This window comes from Solea solea, chromosome 5, assembly GCF_958295425.1.
Source record: "Solea solea chromosome 5, fSolSol10.1, whole genome shotgun sequence".
Taxonomy (NCBI): Eukaryota; Metazoa; Chordata; class Actinopteri; order Pleuronectiformes; family Soleidae; genus Solea; species Solea solea.
In genome coordinates this window covers 14,448,177-14,468,721 of record NC_081138.1, presented here as the reverse complement: position 1 = coordinate 14,468,721, position 20,545 = coordinate 14,448,177, and the positions used below count along the sequence as shown (strand labels likewise).

The window sequence follows — 20,545 nt, the reverse complement described above, 5'->3', positions numbered from 1 at the left end:
TCAAGATATTACAATAACAATATTTGTGATCTGTATATTGCAGAATTTTAAAATATAAGTATTTGTTATGACATGGAACAATGTATATTTCACAATAACACTTATTTATGATGCAAAGTCAATCTATTAATAGAAAAGCAGACATAAATAAATCATTATAACTTGATATAGACTGGAGGGCCGCATCTGGCCCACGGGCCTCGACTTTGAGACCTCTGCTCTGTTTGAAATGTCAGTTGGCTGTTAACGCGAGTATTTCATGCCCATTTGGCAACCTGTTTCCGGATTCAACAGATTTGACCAATGGGATTGCAGCGCTCGCCGCAGCGCCCCGCCCTCACCTTTGGGAACCAGCCAATAGCCGCCGCCGCTGTGACTCTCCTCAGGCAGGTAACTCAGGGAGGAAGGAAAAAAAAACTCCAGGGCTCGTTATGGAGCTCGTGTGAAAGAAACACGGATTTCCTCCCTTCGTTTCCAGTTAAACCAGTATCTCTGGATAGAGCAAACTCAAGTACCGCAACAGGTAGAGTCTCTGACCGCAAACTCCTCCGTGGCTCCTCTGAAAATAATCTCCCCCTTTCCTCTCTCTTTCTCCGTTTACCTCAATTGAGTTTCCAGTCCTTTTGTTCGCTCTTCTTATCACTTGGAAAAAGGTGAACCCTCGTGTTATTTTTATTTTAATCTTTGCTTTAATTGTAGTTTTTACCCTTGTGGTCCCTGATGGCTTCGCACAGTGATACTCTGGTGGTGTTCTTTGGGGCAACAGCTGGTGCAAATGGGGGTAAACTGGGTTCGGATGAGAGGGAAATAATTCTCTTGGTGTGGCAAATTGTGGATCTACATGAGAAAAAGGTACGGACTTTTCTGACCCCCTTCGTTGTACGGTTTTCCTGTGTAGCCAGTGTTTGTGGCATAGTGTGTGTACTTGTAGTGGAAACAGTGTGTGACATTTAAAACAACATGGTGTGTGTGCTTTCTCTTCCCACTGCCTTCTCCTCATGCTAGTTAATGCTACCTTGTTAGCTCACCTCTCACAGGTGTGCGACCAGAAAGAATTAACAAGCAGACGAGGAGTGTAGTTTCACCCTTATAGAGGAAAACACGCACTTTGTTGCTTTGACATGTCCGCTACCCATATAAAACAACGCTGTTTTGACAATTAAGTGCTTTATGCAACTACATTGTCAATTGTTTGACTTTTGATTTGACATTTTCCTGAATGTGGGGTCCATCATGTAGTCTTCAGGCAACGTTTGTTGTTAGCTTTCCCTTCTCACGCCACACTGTGCGCCATGAAATGCCAAATCCTTTCACAGGTGGGGAAGCTTCACAGATGTCTTGTCAAGCCAGACACACTGGAGCTGACAGAGCAGTGTAAGGAGGAGACAGGTCTGACTCTGGACGAGCTCATCAAGGCTGAGCCCCTGGACCAAGTTCTACAGCAGGTAAGTCTTACCTCGCCCCAGTCACTCTACATCCATGTTTGAACCCTTTTAATGGAGTAGTTCAGCATGGTTATATGATGTATTGACACATAATTAACCCTGACTTTGAGTGTGCCCACCAGGGATAGAAGGAACGACAGATTTTAGCCACATAGTCAAAGGCTCACTTTAATAAGCCTTTTTAGCTCTGAGACACAGGAGCTGCTGGTCTACTGCTGCCTTGTTTAGTAAGTATGTGTCACTTGGGTAAATCTGGACAAAAAAAAAAAAATATAATAATAATTAAAAAAAATAATATGTCAACAAGAACACATTTGAGCTTACTGATGGAGGCAGCAGTGGATCAACATCTCGTGTGTTGTGATGTAAAATAGCTGATTCTCTTTATGGACTTTGGCAAGGGGAATAAGCAGTTTACAAATATTAGTTTCCTGCTACAAAAGGTTGTAAGAAGAAGAGGAAGGATCAGTGGACATATTATTTAAATGTTATAGATTAAGCAGGTGCAAGAAGGTGTGTTTTTTTTTTTGTTTTTTTTTTTTAAAGTTGCATACATCCGTTTTCCCTTCTGTCCGTCCTGGCAGCCATGTTATTGGTGAGTGTCCAGCTCATTGGCTTATTCATAGATATGGTGGCGTGCTAAGCTAAGTCCCTGTTGATGAAAGTAGCAATAGTATACTACTGCTTCAAAAAAGCTATCCCATTTAATTCCCAGTGCTTAGTTTCATAACAAGTTTTAAACATCTCACAGCAGGTGTACTGAATTCATAAGAAGCCCACAGACTATTTGCTGCTGGCGGCATAATGAGAAAATCAGAAGCTAATTAAACCAAGACAACTTTCCTCCTTGTTTGCCCAGAGCGAGATGTGACATGACAAGCCTGATCTACCGTTTAGAAGTAAGTTAATGTGAGAGCGGTGTCAAATTTCCCTTATGACCTTTTATAAAACACGCTCTTCCACCTGGTTGAGATATGTCATTGGTTTGGCCCTGACAGTTTAATGTTGCTGACAGTTTTTAGGAGCTAGGATGGGCAGAGCCTAGGGCATGTACAGATAAGGAGGAGTCGCAGGTCTAGTCTTGTCTCAGCCTGATGCATGCTACAGACATCTGGAAGGCGGAATGTTTACCTTGCTTAAAGGCTCCAGGAGGGAAGGTTTTCAATTCATGCGCTTCATCCTCAAGAGCCGGTTATGGCACTTGGTTATGACCAAAATGGGAATTTGTTCACTGGTTCCACCCTGTTAGGAGAGGTGTTGTGACAAAAGTGCTTATGTTGCCAAACATGTTTTTCAAATAACCCTGCATGAGTGTTTATTCGGACTGGGAGGATCTGGCCCGCCCTTCCAGTATTTTGTGGTGTGAAAACCTCTATTGTTGCACTCTACCAGTCTTTGGTTTGTTAGTGCTGCTGTGGTGTCATGCCTGCACAAGCAGGTTGAGATGATTAATCAATTTAAACCCCCCTTTTTTTCTATTATTATTATTATTATTATTATCATTATTATTATTATTATTCTGAAGCTGTACGTTAATGCATAGCCTGAGATGGAATTTAAAGGGAGTGTGGTCTAAACCCAGAAATAATTTGTGCCTTGTGTAGTATTGCTCAGACTTAAGCTCGACCTCAGTTCAGTTTGTGTGCTGAACCTTCAAATATTAACCCAGGCAATCAGCTCGTTCTTTTCATACCTTTGTCTCTCTGGTTACTTTCTCTTGCTATTGGTCGCACACTAAGATTAGTTTTGTCCTTGTTGATACAGGGGAGTAAAGAAAAAGAGTTGCAGTTTGTATGTATAGTTCAGTTTGATTCTTGCATGCAGAGACATACTGCAACTTATTCAGGGATAGAGGAGAAACTATTATTGCTGGGCGTGTGACATTGACCCATGTGGTCAAAGCCTCAAGGACATGTATCACTTTGAAAGATGTGTTTAGGAAGAAAAGGCTGGAAATGATTGGCAGTGGTGCTCTTTGTAACACCATATTAAAGTGCATTCATCCACAGTGATCTTTTGTCTATTAATGCCATCATGTGAAAAGGAATCTGTCCTTTCTGATAAATTTCTCCCCCTCAGTCTGGCGAAATGTGGTTTTCCCTTCAGCACCAAATGTGGTTTTCCCTTCAGCACCAAATGTTCTCACTCCATATTTATGAATGTGTGTAAATAAGCAAATTACAAGTTGTTAAATTAGACATGAGCACATGATTGGTGTTATCCACCATGTTTTTCCCAACCAAGTGCAGCAGTTCAGTTCAGGTCAGGTATGATAGTTTTAAGAAACGTTTGATGTAATAAATTAATGATTACGAGGCAGCCAAATACAATAATAGCATATTTCAATTTTAATTCAGAAAAGTGATTTGAGGGTGCACAAAAACTCAAGGGTTGATAAACAAAAGATTGGTAAGTTATAGTACTTCTTTAAAAAGAAAAGGCTTTACTAACTATGACATTTAAACACATCATGGTGAACACTCAACACACCTGCATTGCAGTGTGGTTCATTGTAGTGGGCTGATGGATGGTTTAACTGCAGTCAAGCTGCTGCTGAATGTTCAGGTTTGGCTTTCGTCTGGGACACTGACAGCATGTCTCAGCCTGTAAGAAGGAGTTTCATGTGCTGTGAGAAATCACACACACTTGTGCTGTTGTTGTTGTTGTTGTTGTGAGAATGAAACATTGTATTCTCCTAATCACTGTGTAATCATTTACTAACAGTTTTGGACCAAATGCAGAAATATTTTTGACTCGGAGATAAGATACTGTTAATTGTTTACGTGTTTACAAAGGCAGTCTCATTGTTAGATTGTCATCATGATAAATTACATCCAACGATGATTCACACATCCTGGATTATTATTTTTTTTTTTAAAGATGACAGATATACAACTCACATGATAAAGTTTCTGATCATTTACTCTGTTGTCTTTACTGGGTGTGTGTGTTTAATGTTCTAGTTTAAAAATAATTAAAAAAAAAATCTAAATATTTATCTCACCAGAAATTGGGTATGACAAATAATGGAAAATGTGTTTGCACTCCTTTGGAAGCGAATTGTCTCGTGAACCCGCTCGGTGGTGAGAAATCAATTTACTGTTTGTGAATTGAATTTCACACACACACACACACACACACACACACACACACACACACACACACACACACACTAATAACCAGTCTAGAAGCATTTGAGTGTTAAGAAATTAGTGTTACTGCGGAAAACCAGACATCATTTCCAGTAATTATGTTGACATAAACTTATTGAAAGGTCTGCCTATTTAGGTAACACCTAAACCTGTATTGTTGTAAAATGCTAGTCTAGTCTAGCCACAAATTCCTATTCCTATTGTGATCGGTGGTACGAAACTAATGGTGTCTCAAAGTGCAGTGTGGTTTAGGTGTGGGCTTAGCTTCAACTTAAACAGGTTACCAAAGGGACTGCCATGACACTCCCTATTGGTCTTATCAGAGATTGTTTCAGCCACTGCCACCACCCAACCTCTGCATACACGTTTTCCAGCTGCACTGAAGAGCCAACCCTGATAGAACCATGTTCAAAGGCCCTTTCCTCCCCCTCATCTGTAGAAAAATGCCTTTCTGAGAGTAGAGCAAGACAGAAACCTTGTTTAAGAGAAAGAGAAACTATTGATTTGGACCTAAACAAATGACTTTATCCTTCAGATAGTTGGATGGCATTATTGTACAGGAAGTCTGACAGTGCCATCGTAGCTAGTAAAGATAGTTCTTATAGCACAATGGTCATTGTGCCACTATAATAAAAATACTATCCTTTGTTCTTGTCAATATTGTTATTGGATTAAGCATACCAGCTGGACATTTATTTGTACTTTTTTGTGGTGAAAGGGACATTTACAGAAAAAAAACAACATGGTATCAAGTGGCTCAATGGCTTGTTTCTATCCATCTGTTGTCACTGTGAGATTTGCCCTCCTCGTTCAGGTTGTTTGCTTAATGTAAGCTGTGGTTTTTAACTTGGAGGAGAAAGGGAGAGGGCGTGTCAGTGCCTCTTCTAAAACATTTGCTTTTCTCTTGGTAATCCAACTTCAGTAATTGGCCAAGGTGGAACTTTTGGCACAGCTATGAGCAAACATTAGTCCTATTATCATTGTAAACAAAAAGCGGCAACATGGCGTGCTTAAATGTGCTGCAAAATAAATCTATGGAATTTAAGATGAACAGGTTTAGATTTTTGTGTTTGCTGTGAAAACCGTGAACGCTTTAGGTATCAAGCTGGCTTAGATAGAATGATTTGTTAGTTTGTTGTTCGAGCCTTTGCTCAGGAAATTGTAAGAGGAAGACAGAACACATTAATGATGATGGCAACTACATTATTTAAAAATTTAAAGTGGAATGATTCAGTCCAAAAAATGTTTGAACTGTATAAGCCTTTTTTTTTAAATATTCAAGTGGACATTATCTTGACCGATCACTGCATTAACATTTAGAGGGTGGGGGTCCGGTCCAGGACTGTCCTGCTTTCAAGCAAGTGTTGTGAAATCCTACTTACGTCTGTAAAACACTTCTCAGCTTTTTTTATCAGAGTTAAATCACCAATCATAGTATTACACTTCCAGTGCAGACAAGGAATGCATCACGTTTCGGCCCACTTTTAGTTACCTAAACATTAACAAAGCACCACATGTATGTATTCAACACTGATTGTTCTGTGTTGTGTCAATCAATGTTTTGTTGTCAAAACTGTTGCTAGACACAAGCTTGCAGCTCTTTATGACAGAACAGTAAGCCCATGCTCGCTGTTGGCTGTAATGCTGAATAGAGTCAGTGTTTTACAAAGAGCTCCAGGATGTGCACACAAGAAGATAAGTCACACACATGATGTATGTAAACGAACAGATCCCCCTCATGTTCCTCATAGCCTCTTCAAGTACTTAATCAATTTAAGTCTCATCTACAAATGATCAATCTTGTATTACATTTTTAAACCCATGCTCTAAATGAATTTATGTCCAAGGAATAGCTGACCCATATTTATGTGACGGTGTCTCCAGTCTTGTTGAGCATCAACATGTTTGTTTTGACCATCTGCATGGTTGACACCCAGTGACTCTCAACCAAACTTCAACATTAACATATAAGCAACCTTTTCGGTGTAAGTCTGTGTCGTATTTTAGTGTATGACGTTAATGTTGGTGATATAATCTGAGCAAACTTGTAACACAATTACAGTGCTCTATAAATCACTGATGCTGGTTTGAGGTCATTTCCCTTGAGAAGACTATTTGACAGCTATGTAGGTGACATACCACCAGGCTGACATCCCTTGCATTTTGGGTAAGAAATGCACAGTACATTGCCATGGGATGTCTCTGTTCATTTCTCCATGTGAGGTGGGGATAGTAATGCGTCTGTCCAAACACGTAAATCAGCACTGCACAGTGGTGTCTTTAGTAACTCAGTTACTTGGTAAGTCAGCCTGGTGTAAATAGGTGATTTCAAGGGGATAGCTAGGCTACTCTGTGTTTACTGAATGTTCAAATAGGACACTTTGCTGTGCCAGAATCCTAATTTAATAACATCATACACGTGTGTGACAGCCTCTGTTGACGCTGCAAACAACAGGTTGACGCAACACAAAGAACATGGTAGATGTAAACTCAGGCATATGTGGGAGGTACTGGTATGTAGGTTGCCATCACTTTTTTTGTAAAAGAGGAGATGGACAGGTTGGACTTGTTTGGGTTGTGTGTTTTTTTTTTTTTGTTCTTGCCTGCCTCTTGACTGTTGGTCATGCGTGGAGAAAACTGATCCTGGTGATTAGTGTTGTGATCATTCCTCACTTTCGTCTGCTTCATTTCTGACTTGACGAAACACTTGTTGGACAATCTTTGTTTCTACATGACACAAACATGCAGTCGAAATGTCAGATATGACACCTTCACTCTTTGTCTGCCTCCACACAGAAGTCTAATCTGTCATTGTCACTTTCGCTCTAGCACAACAAAATGTCTGGAAATGAATGGGAGTTGAGGCAAAAACATATATGTACTTTTTTTTACTCTGTAAAAATTATTTAATAGATGGTATGTTCAGGTTTGATTTTGACAATCATGCTTTTTGTTGTAAAATATTCAGTTCCAGCAGTCGGTGTCATCAGAAGTTAAGTGCCTGGGCAGAAACACCTGCACACTTTGTGTCATCAATCCCCTCGTCATCCGACAGGCCCTCCACCCCGAAGCCTCCAAAAAGGTAAAGGTGTTGTTTCTCCACACATGGTTACATCTCTATGTTCACAATGATTTTAAATCCTCTGTGTGTCCTGGTTCAGTCGGTCATGTGTACCGACTGTATACCTTACTGTCATACTGCCTCGCTTTATCATTTCCCTTTTCTTTCATTTCAGAATCTAGTCCTTCCTGAATGTTTCTTTTCATTTGTGGATGTGAGAAAAGAGTTTCAAAAATGTTGCCCCAATGCTGGCCCTGTGCAGAAGCTCACACTCACCTCCATGTTGGAATGTATCCCTTTTTTTTTTAGCCTACATTCTAAAGCTGTATTTGCAGTCATGAGTCATTGATTATTTGTGTTATAAATGATCCTTTCCACTATGACTATGAAGAACTAAGTAAAAAGCATTCACATGTACAAAGTCAAAATGGTGACTCAAACTAGAAGACGTTCTTAACTCGGCATGCAGATGTTGGTCTCCCTGCTGTGTCAGAGCAGTTGACGGGTGTGAGGGAGGTGAGGAGCATGGTTGAGTCGGTGCTCTGCATCCTGGCTGAGCCCTACAGTAAGTAACTGACATTAACCTACTGTGTCCCACAGCAATGTTAATAGTAATACTCTGACCACTACACTGAGAGAAAGTAGAATATACCTTAACCATAGAAGCATTGCATGAACTCTTTTCAAGTTCCGCCTGGTGTTTTAAGTTTATGCAGCCACTGCCTGTGAAGATATATTATTCAGTTCACAAGCCGATGTACGTAGATGGATCTCGGGACAGAATGTTTGCCACATCACTGATCCTCTTGACTAATATGTTGAGCAACAAGCCAGACCTGTTTTATCTGCTTTGCAACCAGGTCTTAAAGGAACTATTTATGCCGACTTATTATTATGACACACCCTCATCCTCACGTCATTATGAGATAATGTGTAAAAGACAAAGGCTTCTCCCATGCTGTGTTGTGCAAGTAAAAAACCCCAAACAATAATCTCCTTATTTTAAGTGCTAATATGTAATTTTTCAGTCAGAGGCTCACCTGAGGTGCTGCATAAAAAAGCTGTTCTAATGGAGTAGAAATATAGAGTAAGAAAAGGGCATAATAGGGTTTAAAATGGGTATATATATATATATATATATATATATTTTGACTCCATACATGCACTAGTGCCTATAAATCAAACTTTAATCTGTCCCCTCTGGCTTAACCCCCCAACAGCCACAAATATTTTGTTAATGTACAGGAATGTAGAGTCCTTAAAGTCCCAGTGCTTAATCCATGAACTGGTTCACAAAGTTAAAGAAAGAAGATTGTTTTTGAATTGAACAACCCAACAGGGTATTAAATAATAATGCAAGTTTTCTTTTTTCTTTGTAGATCACAAATTCACCTGTGTTGAAACTGTCAAATACAAGTTTGAATCTGGTACTTGGTACGTATGAACTTTTCTTTTTATCCCTCTGTGTCTCTGTGTGTTTCTGCCACACCTGTTTGCCTGCAGTGTTATTTACAAACTAACAACTCCCCTGCAGTCATCTTCAGACTTCAGACCTGAATACAGCTCAGGTTCTCTTAACAGTGATTACAGCAACAAGGAAACTACAAGTGTGTCATTAAACCGGCCCAACTTTGCCATCAAATGCTTACCCGGCTATCCAGTAGCAGATCCTGCTATTCTCAGACGCCTAAAAGCCCATTACCTTGAAAAACCCCTGACATTTAATCATGAGAGTGTTACTGTGTTGAACACTTAGTGTTCGTGGCCTCTGGGCCCACAGTCTTAGTCTTTTTACAAGAACCACTGATTTTGTGTGTCCTTTTTCTAAAAGCTTCAGTCATTGGTTGGAAATCCTTTGAAAATATCCTGTAATATTGATCATTTGTGTTTGTTTTTTTTTTCTCCCCACACATTGTGTTACATGATGTGTTGTGTAGCAGTAAGACTGAGCCAGTGGACAGTGAGACAGTGATCAGAGCACGCGGGCTCCCATGGCAGTCATCGGACCAAGACATTGCACGTTTCTTTAAAGGCCTCAATATTGCCAAGTAAGTTTGACGTTAACCACCCACCCCATAACTTAATAAAAACAATTCTGTTGGAAAAGAATACACAAGTGTTTTTGACATTTTGAACAGCAGGCTAGAATAATCAAAACAAAAGCTAAATGGGATTGGTCCTACATACAGTTGAATGGCCATGCCATCTCTCATAATTCTTTGGAAACATTTTGTGTAATGTTTTTGTTGACCACACCTCTCATAACCACACTGTCCACAGTCTGTTGCTGAAGATGTTGCACTTGTCTTTCAGGGGAGGTGTGGCTCTGTGTCTCAATGCTCAGGGCAGGAGGAATGGTGAGGCCTTGGTTCGCTTTGTAAACTCAGAGCACCGGGACCTGGCCCTCGAACGCCACAAGCACCATATGGGTAGTCGCTACATTGAGGTTAGGTTCAACAATTACTGCATTGTGTGTTGTAAAAATTGTGTGATGTCCCCGGGCAATGATTTTCTTTCATTTTAATAAAAAATAAAATGTAATAAAATCCCTCAGTACATCTACTCTAATTTTTCTATTTTTGGTATTCCAATTAACAAGTGTAATAATTATGAATGGCAAAGAATCTTAATCTTTAATGTTTATGATCTCACCCTTTAGATTATGGTAATTATCAAACTTTAAAGCTTTACGACAAATCGCAGTCGCATTGTATTTAGTGTTGTTTATCTGAATGGAGAATCATCACTTGTCCAAGTAAGGTATATGAGTTAAAATCCTTATGTTTATGGTTTTCTTCTTCTTGCCTTCTCAGGTGTACAAGGCCACAGGAGAGGAATTCCTTAAGATTGCTGGAGGTCAGATTTTTAAATGTTTTTTTTTCCCTTTCCCCTCTTATCTTGTTTGTCTCTTCTCACCATGACTCACGATGAAAGGCTTTCTGTTAGTGTGTGGTGGCCTTCTGTTTCATGGCTGTCCCGCGTTTTTGAGGAAAAACAAGAGCCTTCCACATCTGTAAGAGAACGGCACTTTAGTGACTCTAAAAGAGAGGCTCTCATTTACGCTCTCAGTTCTCCGTACTCTCTCCAGTTACCTGTGTCTCTTCCTCATCCTAGTGACTCTAGCAGCTTATCTTGGGCTAATAAAAGCGGCTTTGTGAGAAGTGTAACCCCCCCCCCCCCCATTACCTCCTCATCCGCAGCCCAACCCCTCTGAGGCCAGTTGAAGAGAAATTTCACTCTTGGCTAACAGCCGCTATTCATTCAGCCTCAAACTCTGCTCCCTCGAGGGAGAGAGGGTCGACGGCCGGTAAACAGTCCAGTTCAGTGCTGATACAATGATGGTGTGAAGAGACAAAGGCAAAGCCTGGGGCCTCTGGAGCACAGAGCAGAGATATCACAAAGAAACAGTCACTTGGGGCAGATGACTTACAGTGGGCCACAAGTCTAACTCTGGACTTTACTCAGATAAGTCAAGATCAATACAGTTTGACAGCACATTGGACTCTATGCAAATAGTTCAAGCAGACAAGATGTGAGTGAACTAAAAATAAGTTGTTATGGACACGCATGGATTAAAAAATAAAATAAAAATAGTACAGAAGGCAGCAACACTGCTGTTATTGGGGGGGAAAACGTTTTTTACTTGCTTTATCATGATGAAAAAAATACAAGTCATGAGTCACTGAACTTTACATTTGCAATGTTTGTTATCCTGTTATCATTAGACAAACAGTCGGATCTATTATCTAAACCGTAACTCATGTGCCGTGTTGGCCAGAACGCCCCTGTAAAACAGTGTTCTATCTCAATGGAGTTCCTGGTTCTTGGAGTAGACCTTCAGTTTTTATATGTAATTGCTGTTGGCATGGCATGGCCCTAAAATAATAATAAATAAATCTAGACCTTTATCCAAATGAGGTTGGCATCTTTAATTTAAATGAAATATGCAAACTAATACATTTTCATTTGATTTGGTGTAGATTAGTGTAGCAAATGTGTTTGTAGCAAAATCAGTCACGACAACATGAAATGACTACACAACTTGCTTGTTTGCCAAAATGGATGACTCTTCCTGAAGCCAGGTGTTCAATCATTGTGTCCTTTAACTGCAGGCACATCTAACGAGGTGGCCCAGTTCCTGTCCAAAGAGAACCAGGTGATTATCCGCATGAGGGGGTTGCCATTTACCGCCACACCCCAAGAAGTGCTGTCCTTCCTTGGTCCCGATAGCCCAGTCACAGATGGCGCAGAGGGTCTTCTCTTTGTCAAGTACCCTGACGGACGGCCCACTGGAGATGCCTTTGTGCTCTTCTCCTGTGAAGAATATGCCCAGAATGCCCTGAAGAAGCACAAGCAGATCCTGGGGAAGCGTTACATTGAGCTGTTTCGTAGCACTGCGGCTGAGGTGCAGCAGGTAAAGTTTAACATTTTGTTCTGACATTAAAAAGACCAGGTTTTTAAGACTACTGCTACAAAAATGCCTTGTATACTTTATCGGATGATTCAAAATGGATATGTATTCAACAGGAATTGACCCTTTAAATTAAAGAATTGTTATAGCTTCTTGTAGCGACATTTTCAATAGATAAAAGTTTGTATTTGTGTTTTCAAAAATGTCCATTTCAAAATAAACAAACTGGCAGGAAGAAGGGACTTGTAGTTTTGTATTAGAGATAAAAACCGAAATGTTGCCCATGTTTCTCTTTTCCCCGTGTTTGATACCTAAACTAATCAAGATACATATCTAGAAAATACATGCATTTCCTTGCAGTTAAGACTCTAGAAAAATAAAAAAATGTTGTGTAGATTTAATAAAAAAATGATATTCTCACTTTATCCTTTAGGTTTGATTGCACTACCTTTTTGACCTGTATGTTACTGGTCGAAATGCTATATATGTCTTTATTTACTGGTTGCACTGCCAGAAAGCTCACAAAACTGGTGTTGTGACAATGTGTGAGAAAACACGACATATTCGAAAAGATTGTGGGTTTTGCACAAGTAAAAATAATTGCATAATACTGTTGGCAATCCCAGAAAGGTGTTGTGTAATCACCCTGAGAAACGGCACTAAACTCTGTCTTCTGCTGGTTCCTGTTGGCTGTGGATTGTTAACAAGTGGACAATTACTCTTAACTATACCTTTTTTTTAAATTATGTAACATTTGTTACAAATGATACGGTCGGTGTGTATCGTTAAGACATAATTGAAGTAATTACAGCCAAGCGTCCTCTTGCCTGTGTGGAGTGTCTGATTAGTCCTCATCCTTCCTTTTTTGTATTTTCCAGGTCCTGAACAGGTATATGTCCACACCGCTGATCTCCACACTGCCTCCTTCTCCCATCATGCCTGTCCCAGTCCTCGCCACTCCCCCTTTCCTTCCATCAGCCAGCAGCAGTCGTGACTGTGTTCGGCTGCGTGGTCTGCCCTACACTGCCGGCATTGAAGACATCCTGGAGTTCATGGGAGACCACACGGTTGACATCAAACCCCACGGAGTCCACATGGTCCTCAACCAACAGGTCAGACTTGGACACACATGGACTTGGGCATATATCTCAATTTAAACCATCATGTCTTATAAAGTTATATAGAGAGAGACTTTAGAACCCCTCAGTCCAATAGAATTTCTCTTCAGAAATGGCTTTAGTTGAGAAAATACAGCGAAAAGAAAACGAAGAAAAACTTTGGACAGAACACGCTACTTAACTGTTTTATATAAATATCATTTGTCATGAATATTGCATTTAATCATAGTTATTTGTGTTTTCACTGATCTTTGACATCTATATATATATATTGGTAAATTGATTCTACTTCCTTCACCAAATGTAATGTTTACTTGAAAATTGCCACCTTCTTTAAATTTCTTGGGGTTCTTTGTATATTTGCTTTATTCTCATTCTCATTAAATTCAATTCAAAATTCGAAACTTTCCATGGGAATAAACTGAAAATAGTAATTGACGGTTGTAGAGCTTTAAGGAATATTTTACTCAATATTCATGGTTTTGTTCAATGGAAGAACTAAGCATTGATAAAGTTTTTGAGTTTTTTTTTAATTGTATCATGTTGCATGCATGTCTGCTTATGACAAAACAAAATGTTTGTTTGTGTGTCTTTAAATGATCCAAAACGTCCAGTTAATTCTCATCAATTCCCATAGAAAGTTTCCTATTTGGGATAAATCTCATGCTTATTTTGTTTATTCTGACAATTTTCTCTGTGCAGGGTCGACCTTCTGGTGATGCCTTCATCCAAATGAAGTCACCAGACAAAGCATTTATGGTGGCCCAGAAGTGCCATAAAAAGACAATGAAGGACCGCTATGTCGAGGTGTTTCAGTGCTCCACGGAGGAGATGAGCATCGTGCTCATGGGAGGAACCTTAAACCGCAGCGGCCTCTCCCCTCCACCCTGCAAACTTCCCTGTAAGTGATTTCCATCAAATGAGATTCAGGGATAATGCACTCATTATCTACTAAGTCGGAATTTTAAACCACAACAGCATGGCTGTAGGCATGGCAATGCTGATAAGTCCTTTGAGATCATTGATGATTGAATCTTGATGTTTTGCTGCTCAAGAACATAACCTTGGTGGAGGTCAAGAATATCAGTAGTACAACAGTAATGTTGAATGACTATATAAATGATTTACAGCTGTGTGACCACCTGTGAGTCTGTGTCCCTATTCACCTTGTTCCTGGAGGTGCTTACGAGATAAATTATCACGGGTGGAATTTCTGGAGCAGAAGAGGAAGAAGACTTGGTGTTGTACCTCAGAGCTTTCAGATTTGCTGTCTATAGCGTCTGAGTGAATAAAGTGGCTAAATACACTAATGTATATTCACAGTGAGACAACTTCAGGTCTTTTTGCCATCCCACAATACACAGTAAATCTAACTGTGGTAAAGTAACAACAAAAGAGTTGACTCAATTCTATTTAGGGGGAAATGCAGGAGGAGCATGAGTGAGGCCAAAAGAGTCAGTTTAACTTGTGTGTGTAAAATTAATATCCACTACAGTAGATGTATGAAGGCATCAATGTGTATCATGCATGTAAATCATAACAACATACAGTATGTCACAGCAGACATGGTTGTAAGCTCAATTTAAAAGTGTAAAATAGTAAATAATAAAATACAGTACTCAGGATTAGTTCATTTCTCAAGGTCCCCATCTGTGTTTGTCAGTATAACTGACTACATACAGCTAACATGTCTTTTAATGAATGACCCAGATTACAATTTAGGAATATATTGTAATCCTCATTCAGCATCTTGAAACTATCCGTTTGCCTGCTTTACTGCTGTCAGAATGGTGCGTGAGTTTCATACAATGTGTGAATGACGCGTTTACATGTACCTGCGTCTTTCCCTGCAGGTCTGTCTCCACCCACAGCCTACACTGCCTTCCCCACACCACCTGCCATCCTCTCTGAGGCTGCCCTCTACCAGCCCCCCCTGCTGGCTGCTCCCAGACCTCCTCAGACCACCACACACAGCCCTCACACTCTGGCCTACTACCCCCCTCACCCACACCTGTACATGAATATGAACATGAACTACACAGCATACTACCCCAGGTTGGTAAAGTATCAGATCATGGTTTTTTTTTGATGCATCGTTTAATCGTATGACGTATTAAAACATATTTAACACTGACTTTGGCACACTGATGAGCATGCTGCCATTCTCATGAACCAGCCTGGGACACAGACACTCACTGACAACGTTCTCAGCGTAAGCGTTTTCAGCAAAAACTGAAGTTTGTAAAGCATTCGCTCTCCCACACGAACGTCCATTGAGAAAATCTTCAGGAGGCCACAGCTACTCCTGCATCCTGTGACTGAGAATTATCATAATCCATAGAGAAAATCTGTGTTTCTTTCTTCATGGAACATGGGAGCTGCTGGTCTTCTGCTGCCTCATTTGATCATTTTATGTCACTTTCAAACTCCAAGGTCACAACACTTTTGATCTCGATGGGTTCTATCTGGTTAAATAAAGGTTAAATAAAAAAATACATACACTGCTTTTGTGCCATGATTTCCATGGACTTGAATGCAGGGAGAAAAAGGGAAAATTGAAGATTTTAGCAGATATACATTTTATTAAGTGAAACTTTTGTTTTCCTTCCTGGCAGTGAGGCCGAGTGTCAGGGTGTAGAATGCTCAGTGAAGTCATTTGACCATAATGTGTCAATACCTCATACAACCAAAACCTGAAAAAAAGATTTTAAGCAAGGTTTTTCCCCACGTTAATGCTATGTCTTGTTTCACATTCTCCCTCCAGTCCCCCAGTCTCTCCCTCCACAGTTGGCTACTTTGCCGCACCACCAGGAGCAGTGGCAGCAGCAGTGGCAGCTCAGTCTCACCCTCACCCCCACCCCGCCACTGCACCTGTGCTGTCCCAGCCCGGTGCTCTGGTCAGGATGCAGGGTCTGCCCTACAACACCGGAGTCAAGGACATCCTCAGCTTCTTCCAAGGATACCAGGTCAGTACATGCAGGAGGTAATCAAAGCCACAGATTAATAAAGTGCAGGGATGTATGTTTAGTCAATCAAAAATAATATTAGGGTATAGTAAAAAAAAAAATAAAAAATTATTCCCATGCAAGTTGATGCATATGATACATTTGTGGCCGATGAGCTGCTGGTGTTCAAACGCCGCACCATCTTTGCTGAATGTTTATAATGGCTACAGTTGCAATTATGGTCAAAAACACATTATAATTGTATAAAAAAAAAGGAAAATAAATGCACCTACAATTAGAGATGACCTGCTGTCGAGATACGTATACCTTGGCCGTCATGTGACCAGAACGAGTGAGGGCTGCATGCACGTGATGCAATGTTGGAGCGCTGTTTTTTTAAAGGCTGGTTTTAAAGTGGCTAAATATATCAACATCACTTGATTATTTAAAAGATGAAAAGGCTAAAAAGTAGTATTGAACCATGTGTTTATAATGCACTCTTCCCACAGTCTTCCCCTTCATATTAAAACCTGTAGCTGTTTAACCTTTGAGCCAAGTTCCATTGATGCCTTGATGGAAAAATCCCACCACAGTGATATTGGGTTGAGGGATGTGTAAACTTGTATCCTCACCCCCCTCACCCCTCTCTCTCCTCTTTGATTGTGATTGTTTTGTTTTTTTTCACTGCCAGCCCAAATTAGGTGGAGTCTGCTGATGCAGGTATGAACCCTGACTAGTTTGGTTGCAGACAGGCCGGGAAGGAAGGGGGTGGGGCGGGTGGGTGGGTGTTTGAGGTGAAGGTGTTGTGTTGTTTTGGCACACTTCTTGTCTTTGCTTTTGGCCTTACGGCTTCATGTCATCCAGGACATGGCTCGTCCCTGTGCAGTGGATGTTTTGAGTTGAACATTGGTGGAATGTGACACACTGAAGGGTATATTAAGTCTGCGTGTGTATTAGAGAGTTTGGCCTGGGTTACACTGGATGTGCGTGTGGCCCTCCTGCCTGTTTTTACTCCAAGCCATGTGCAATTCACAACAGATTAGACGGTGAAAAGGATCTTTGACCACAGCTTTTGTCACAAACGCAAGTAATATCTTTTTTTTTTTGTAAGCGTTTTCCATTTAAAAACAATCCAGCTCTTTGCTGTAGACTTGACACATTCATTTTCTTTTCACGCACAACTTCATATCATTGAATTTGCTCATCTACGTCGTCCTATCATAGTCTGTCTCTGTAAATCAAACCTTGTGTCTGCCAAAGACACCAGGCAACACAGAGAAGACATGGTGGAAATAGACGCTCGCTCTGAGAACAACAGCCGCACACGAGACACAGCAGAGCAGCGACGTAGCTGATTTTTTTTTTTTCCCCATACACACACATCCAGTGGTGGCACAGGTCCACGGCTGACTCCAGTACTGTAACTGTCCCATCAAATCTCCCCGTGGCTCAAGCGAAGCCCGCTGAGCTCGTGTTTGTTGTGGTCATGTCGTCCTCAAAACCCTGGTGTTATTTTTTTTTTGTTTGTTTGTTTATTTTTTTTGAGAAATAACACATTTGCATCTTTTGTGTCTCTGTATGTCATGTTTGAAACCATGTGGAGGCCTTCCCACTCTGACTGTCCGTTCATTATTATGCTATCTATAGTACGCCCCTGACGAGTACAGCAGCATGGTTCAAATGAGCGAACAGGCCAGGAGTCTGATTCAGCCCAAAGAATGGCTTTGTCTTTAGGGACTCACCCAAAGGTAAGAAGACCAGCCTCTAGACCAGAGAACCAGAGTGGACAGAGAGGGCATTTCCTAGACTTGAGTAACAAATCTATGTGTATTTAAACTACACAACAACAAATGTGATTCACAGTAGCCAGTAAACACAGAGCTCAAACACGGCTGCCGTACTGTAACCCACCATACACATATCACACAAATTACAATCTGGATTACTAGGTAGGAATGCCCAATCTAGCCATGGAGGTTCTGAGCTCCTGACCCGGCATGTCAGTCTGCTGCTTCCCAAACTAATCTGCTCAACAACCACAGTCTGTGCTGTAGATCTGTTAGAGGAGTGCCGAGTCTGGATCCCTAACAGATGCCTTAATAGATACTGCAGTCATTAATCCATTGCTATTCCATCACTATATTCAACTATTTTGAGTTCTCTTCATTTTTCAGATCCTTAAATGTGAATATTTTCTTGTTTCTTTGCTCCACATAACAAATAAATTATGTGACTAAAACATTGTCACTTCTGCAGTTTAGGAAACACTGATCATTATTTATTTGTGGCATTTCAAGGGCCAAACAGCTTATTGAATAAGTGAGAAAATAATGGATGAATCCATTGTGAAGATAAATGTTAGTTGCAGTGTACCTTAAGTATGCCGTTTACAATGTACAGAACATATATATAATAGTGTGACTAAAAAACTTCAAACTAATGTCATTATTTGTTTTATATTTTTTATATTTTTTATATTTCATTAATAACAGTCTCCACAGAAACATTACCTCGTGTTACAGAGGAAACACGCTGCAGTGTCATGTAGTTTGTTTTGATTCAGCACTCCTACATTAAACCACACGATGACTTGTAAATTTCTAATAGATTTAGGTTCCCTGAATGCGTCACCCCTCTCTGACCGTCTCCGCTTGTCATGTGACTCTCTAACATGTGGATGTTTCCGGTTGATCAGTATGTTGTTTTCATAGCTGCATGTCAGAACTGATTTTTCTTTTTGCATTGAACTCTTAATTGCGAGGCGTGGCTGCATGCAAACTAACATGTGCTTAGCGTGTGAGGCATCACAGTGGGTTTTAGCTCCTCTGGGAACAGCATGTACTCTTGCTATGACTCTCTAATCTCTGCCCGTTAAATCTCTTTATGCCTAATTGGACCAGTTTGATGAGCTGAGCTCCTACATGGGGCTACATCATCCATCTCAGATTTCTGAGCACCCCCTGCTGGTTTCATGCTGATGCCGTCTTTTCTCTCTCTCTTTCTCTCTCTGCAGCTCCAGCCAGACGCCGTTCTCATCTTGTACAACTTCAGTGGCCAGTGCAGTGGCGAGGCACTGGTCACCTTCCCGAGTGAAGAGATCGCCAGGCGAGCTGTGAGCGAGCACTCCAACCACCACTTCTACGGTCAGCAGGTCCACTTGGTTCTCTGTAACTGACCGCGAGTCCTCCATCACTCCTCCTCCTCCTCCTCCTTTTGAAGAGCACTCTCATCCCAGCTTCTCTAAGAAATAATTTAAAAAAAAAAGTGATTGAGCTCCAGGTGTGACCTGCGTGGAGCAGCTACTCAACCTTCACCTTCCCCATCATCTGACATTTGTCACCACTCACTCAGTCCCCTCTGACCCCGACACTCCTGATGCCACAGTTGGAGTTTTCGATCGTCCACCGCGAAGCAGCTGAAGTCATTAACGCTCTGCATTGTGCTCATGACTTTGTGGACATATTTGTACCTACTGTAATTGCTGGTTGTGGGAAGGAGACGGTTTTGGAGCCTGGACAAATCCATAGCAGTGACTCTGTATTTTAAAGGCTTGCTCTCTCTCTTTATCTTGCTATATATACATATATATGAATATACTGCAGAATTTCATCCTGAAATGCTTGATGCTGTACAAACCACTTCAGCTTATGATCTTTTCTGTATATTTCTGAAATCTTGACTTTTGTTTGTGTTGGCTTTATGCAAACACACATGTATTATGTGTGTGTGTGTGTGCGCACGATGTTTATTAATTTCATGGTCTCCAATGGTGCCATTGAAAAGCTAAAGAAAAAAAAAAAGCCATAAAGTCTGACTACTGAAACAACACTGAGTGCAGGGACTCGTGGTTTAAACCACAGCGAGATCACAGATGTGCCAGTGCCTGGAACTTGATGTATTTTCTGTATAAAGCATTTACGTATGACGATTGATTCGCTTCTGCTCCAATCAGAGTTAAAGAACAGCTCGTCTGAGTCACGTGGCAAATGATTTCTATTTTTTATTAAACCCATTTCTTTACAAAAGTGGTTATTTTGTTGTTAAATCTAAAAAAAAAAAAGAATGGACGTGTATCCTGAAGCTTTCTATGTAACTATCAACCTCAGTCACTGTGTAGTCTCCTCTGTTGTTGTTTCCAGACTATTTACAACCATCAGTCTTTAATTCCTGCTGCTGTCTGGGTTTTTTTTTTCAGTCTTTACTGTGCCTACTTACCCAAAGTGCAACACAGGCTCACACAGGGGCTGCGTCGCCCTCTGGTGGCAAATGAGATACTTATTTTGTTTGCAAGTTTGGGACTTGCATGAACTTAAAACTCTGTGTAGATAAAAATGTGGACAATGATCTGTATTTCATTTAGTCTCTTTTTAAGGAGATAAATTCATAATACAATAAAAAAAAAATAACATGTTG

The 20,545-nt window shown here is 40.6% G+C and overlaps 1 protein-coding gene across 4 annotated transcripts; it reads left to right on the top strand.

The window, feature by feature from the left end:
- Positions 1–407: 407 nt before the first annotated feature.
- Positions 408–20,544, top strand: esrp2 (epithelial splicing regulatory protein 2). Of its 4 annotated transcripts, none has more exons than XM_058629282.1 (16): positions 408–523; positions 700–852; positions 1,317–1,445; positions 7,566–7,679; positions 7,834–7,948; positions 8,128–8,223; positions 9,038–9,092; positions 9,596–9,706; positions 9,972–10,104; positions 10,472–10,514; positions 11,771–12,072; positions 12,948–13,181; positions 13,890–14,088; positions 15,041–15,242; positions 15,952–16,153; positions 19,146–20,544. In XM_058629282.1, exons 2-16 carry the CDS (start codon positions 721–723, stop codon positions 19,305–19,307), a joined length of 2,229 nt encoding a protein of 742 aa, XP_058485265.1. In that variant the 5' UTR covers positions 408–523; positions 700–720; the 3' UTR covers positions 19,308–20,544. The 4 variants fall into 4 exon arrangements, with proteins under 4 accessions (XP_058485265.1, XP_058485267.1, XP_058485268.1 ...); XM_058629284.1 differs by lacking the exon at positions 408–523 and adding an exon at positions 17,780–17,880 and having other exon boundaries at positions 530–852; positions 19,146–19,281; XM_058629285.1 differs by lacking the exons at positions 408–523; positions 19,146–20,544 and adding exons at positions 16,824–16,852; positions 17,780–17,824 and having other exon boundaries at positions 530–852.
- Position 20,545: the final 1 nt, after the last annotated feature.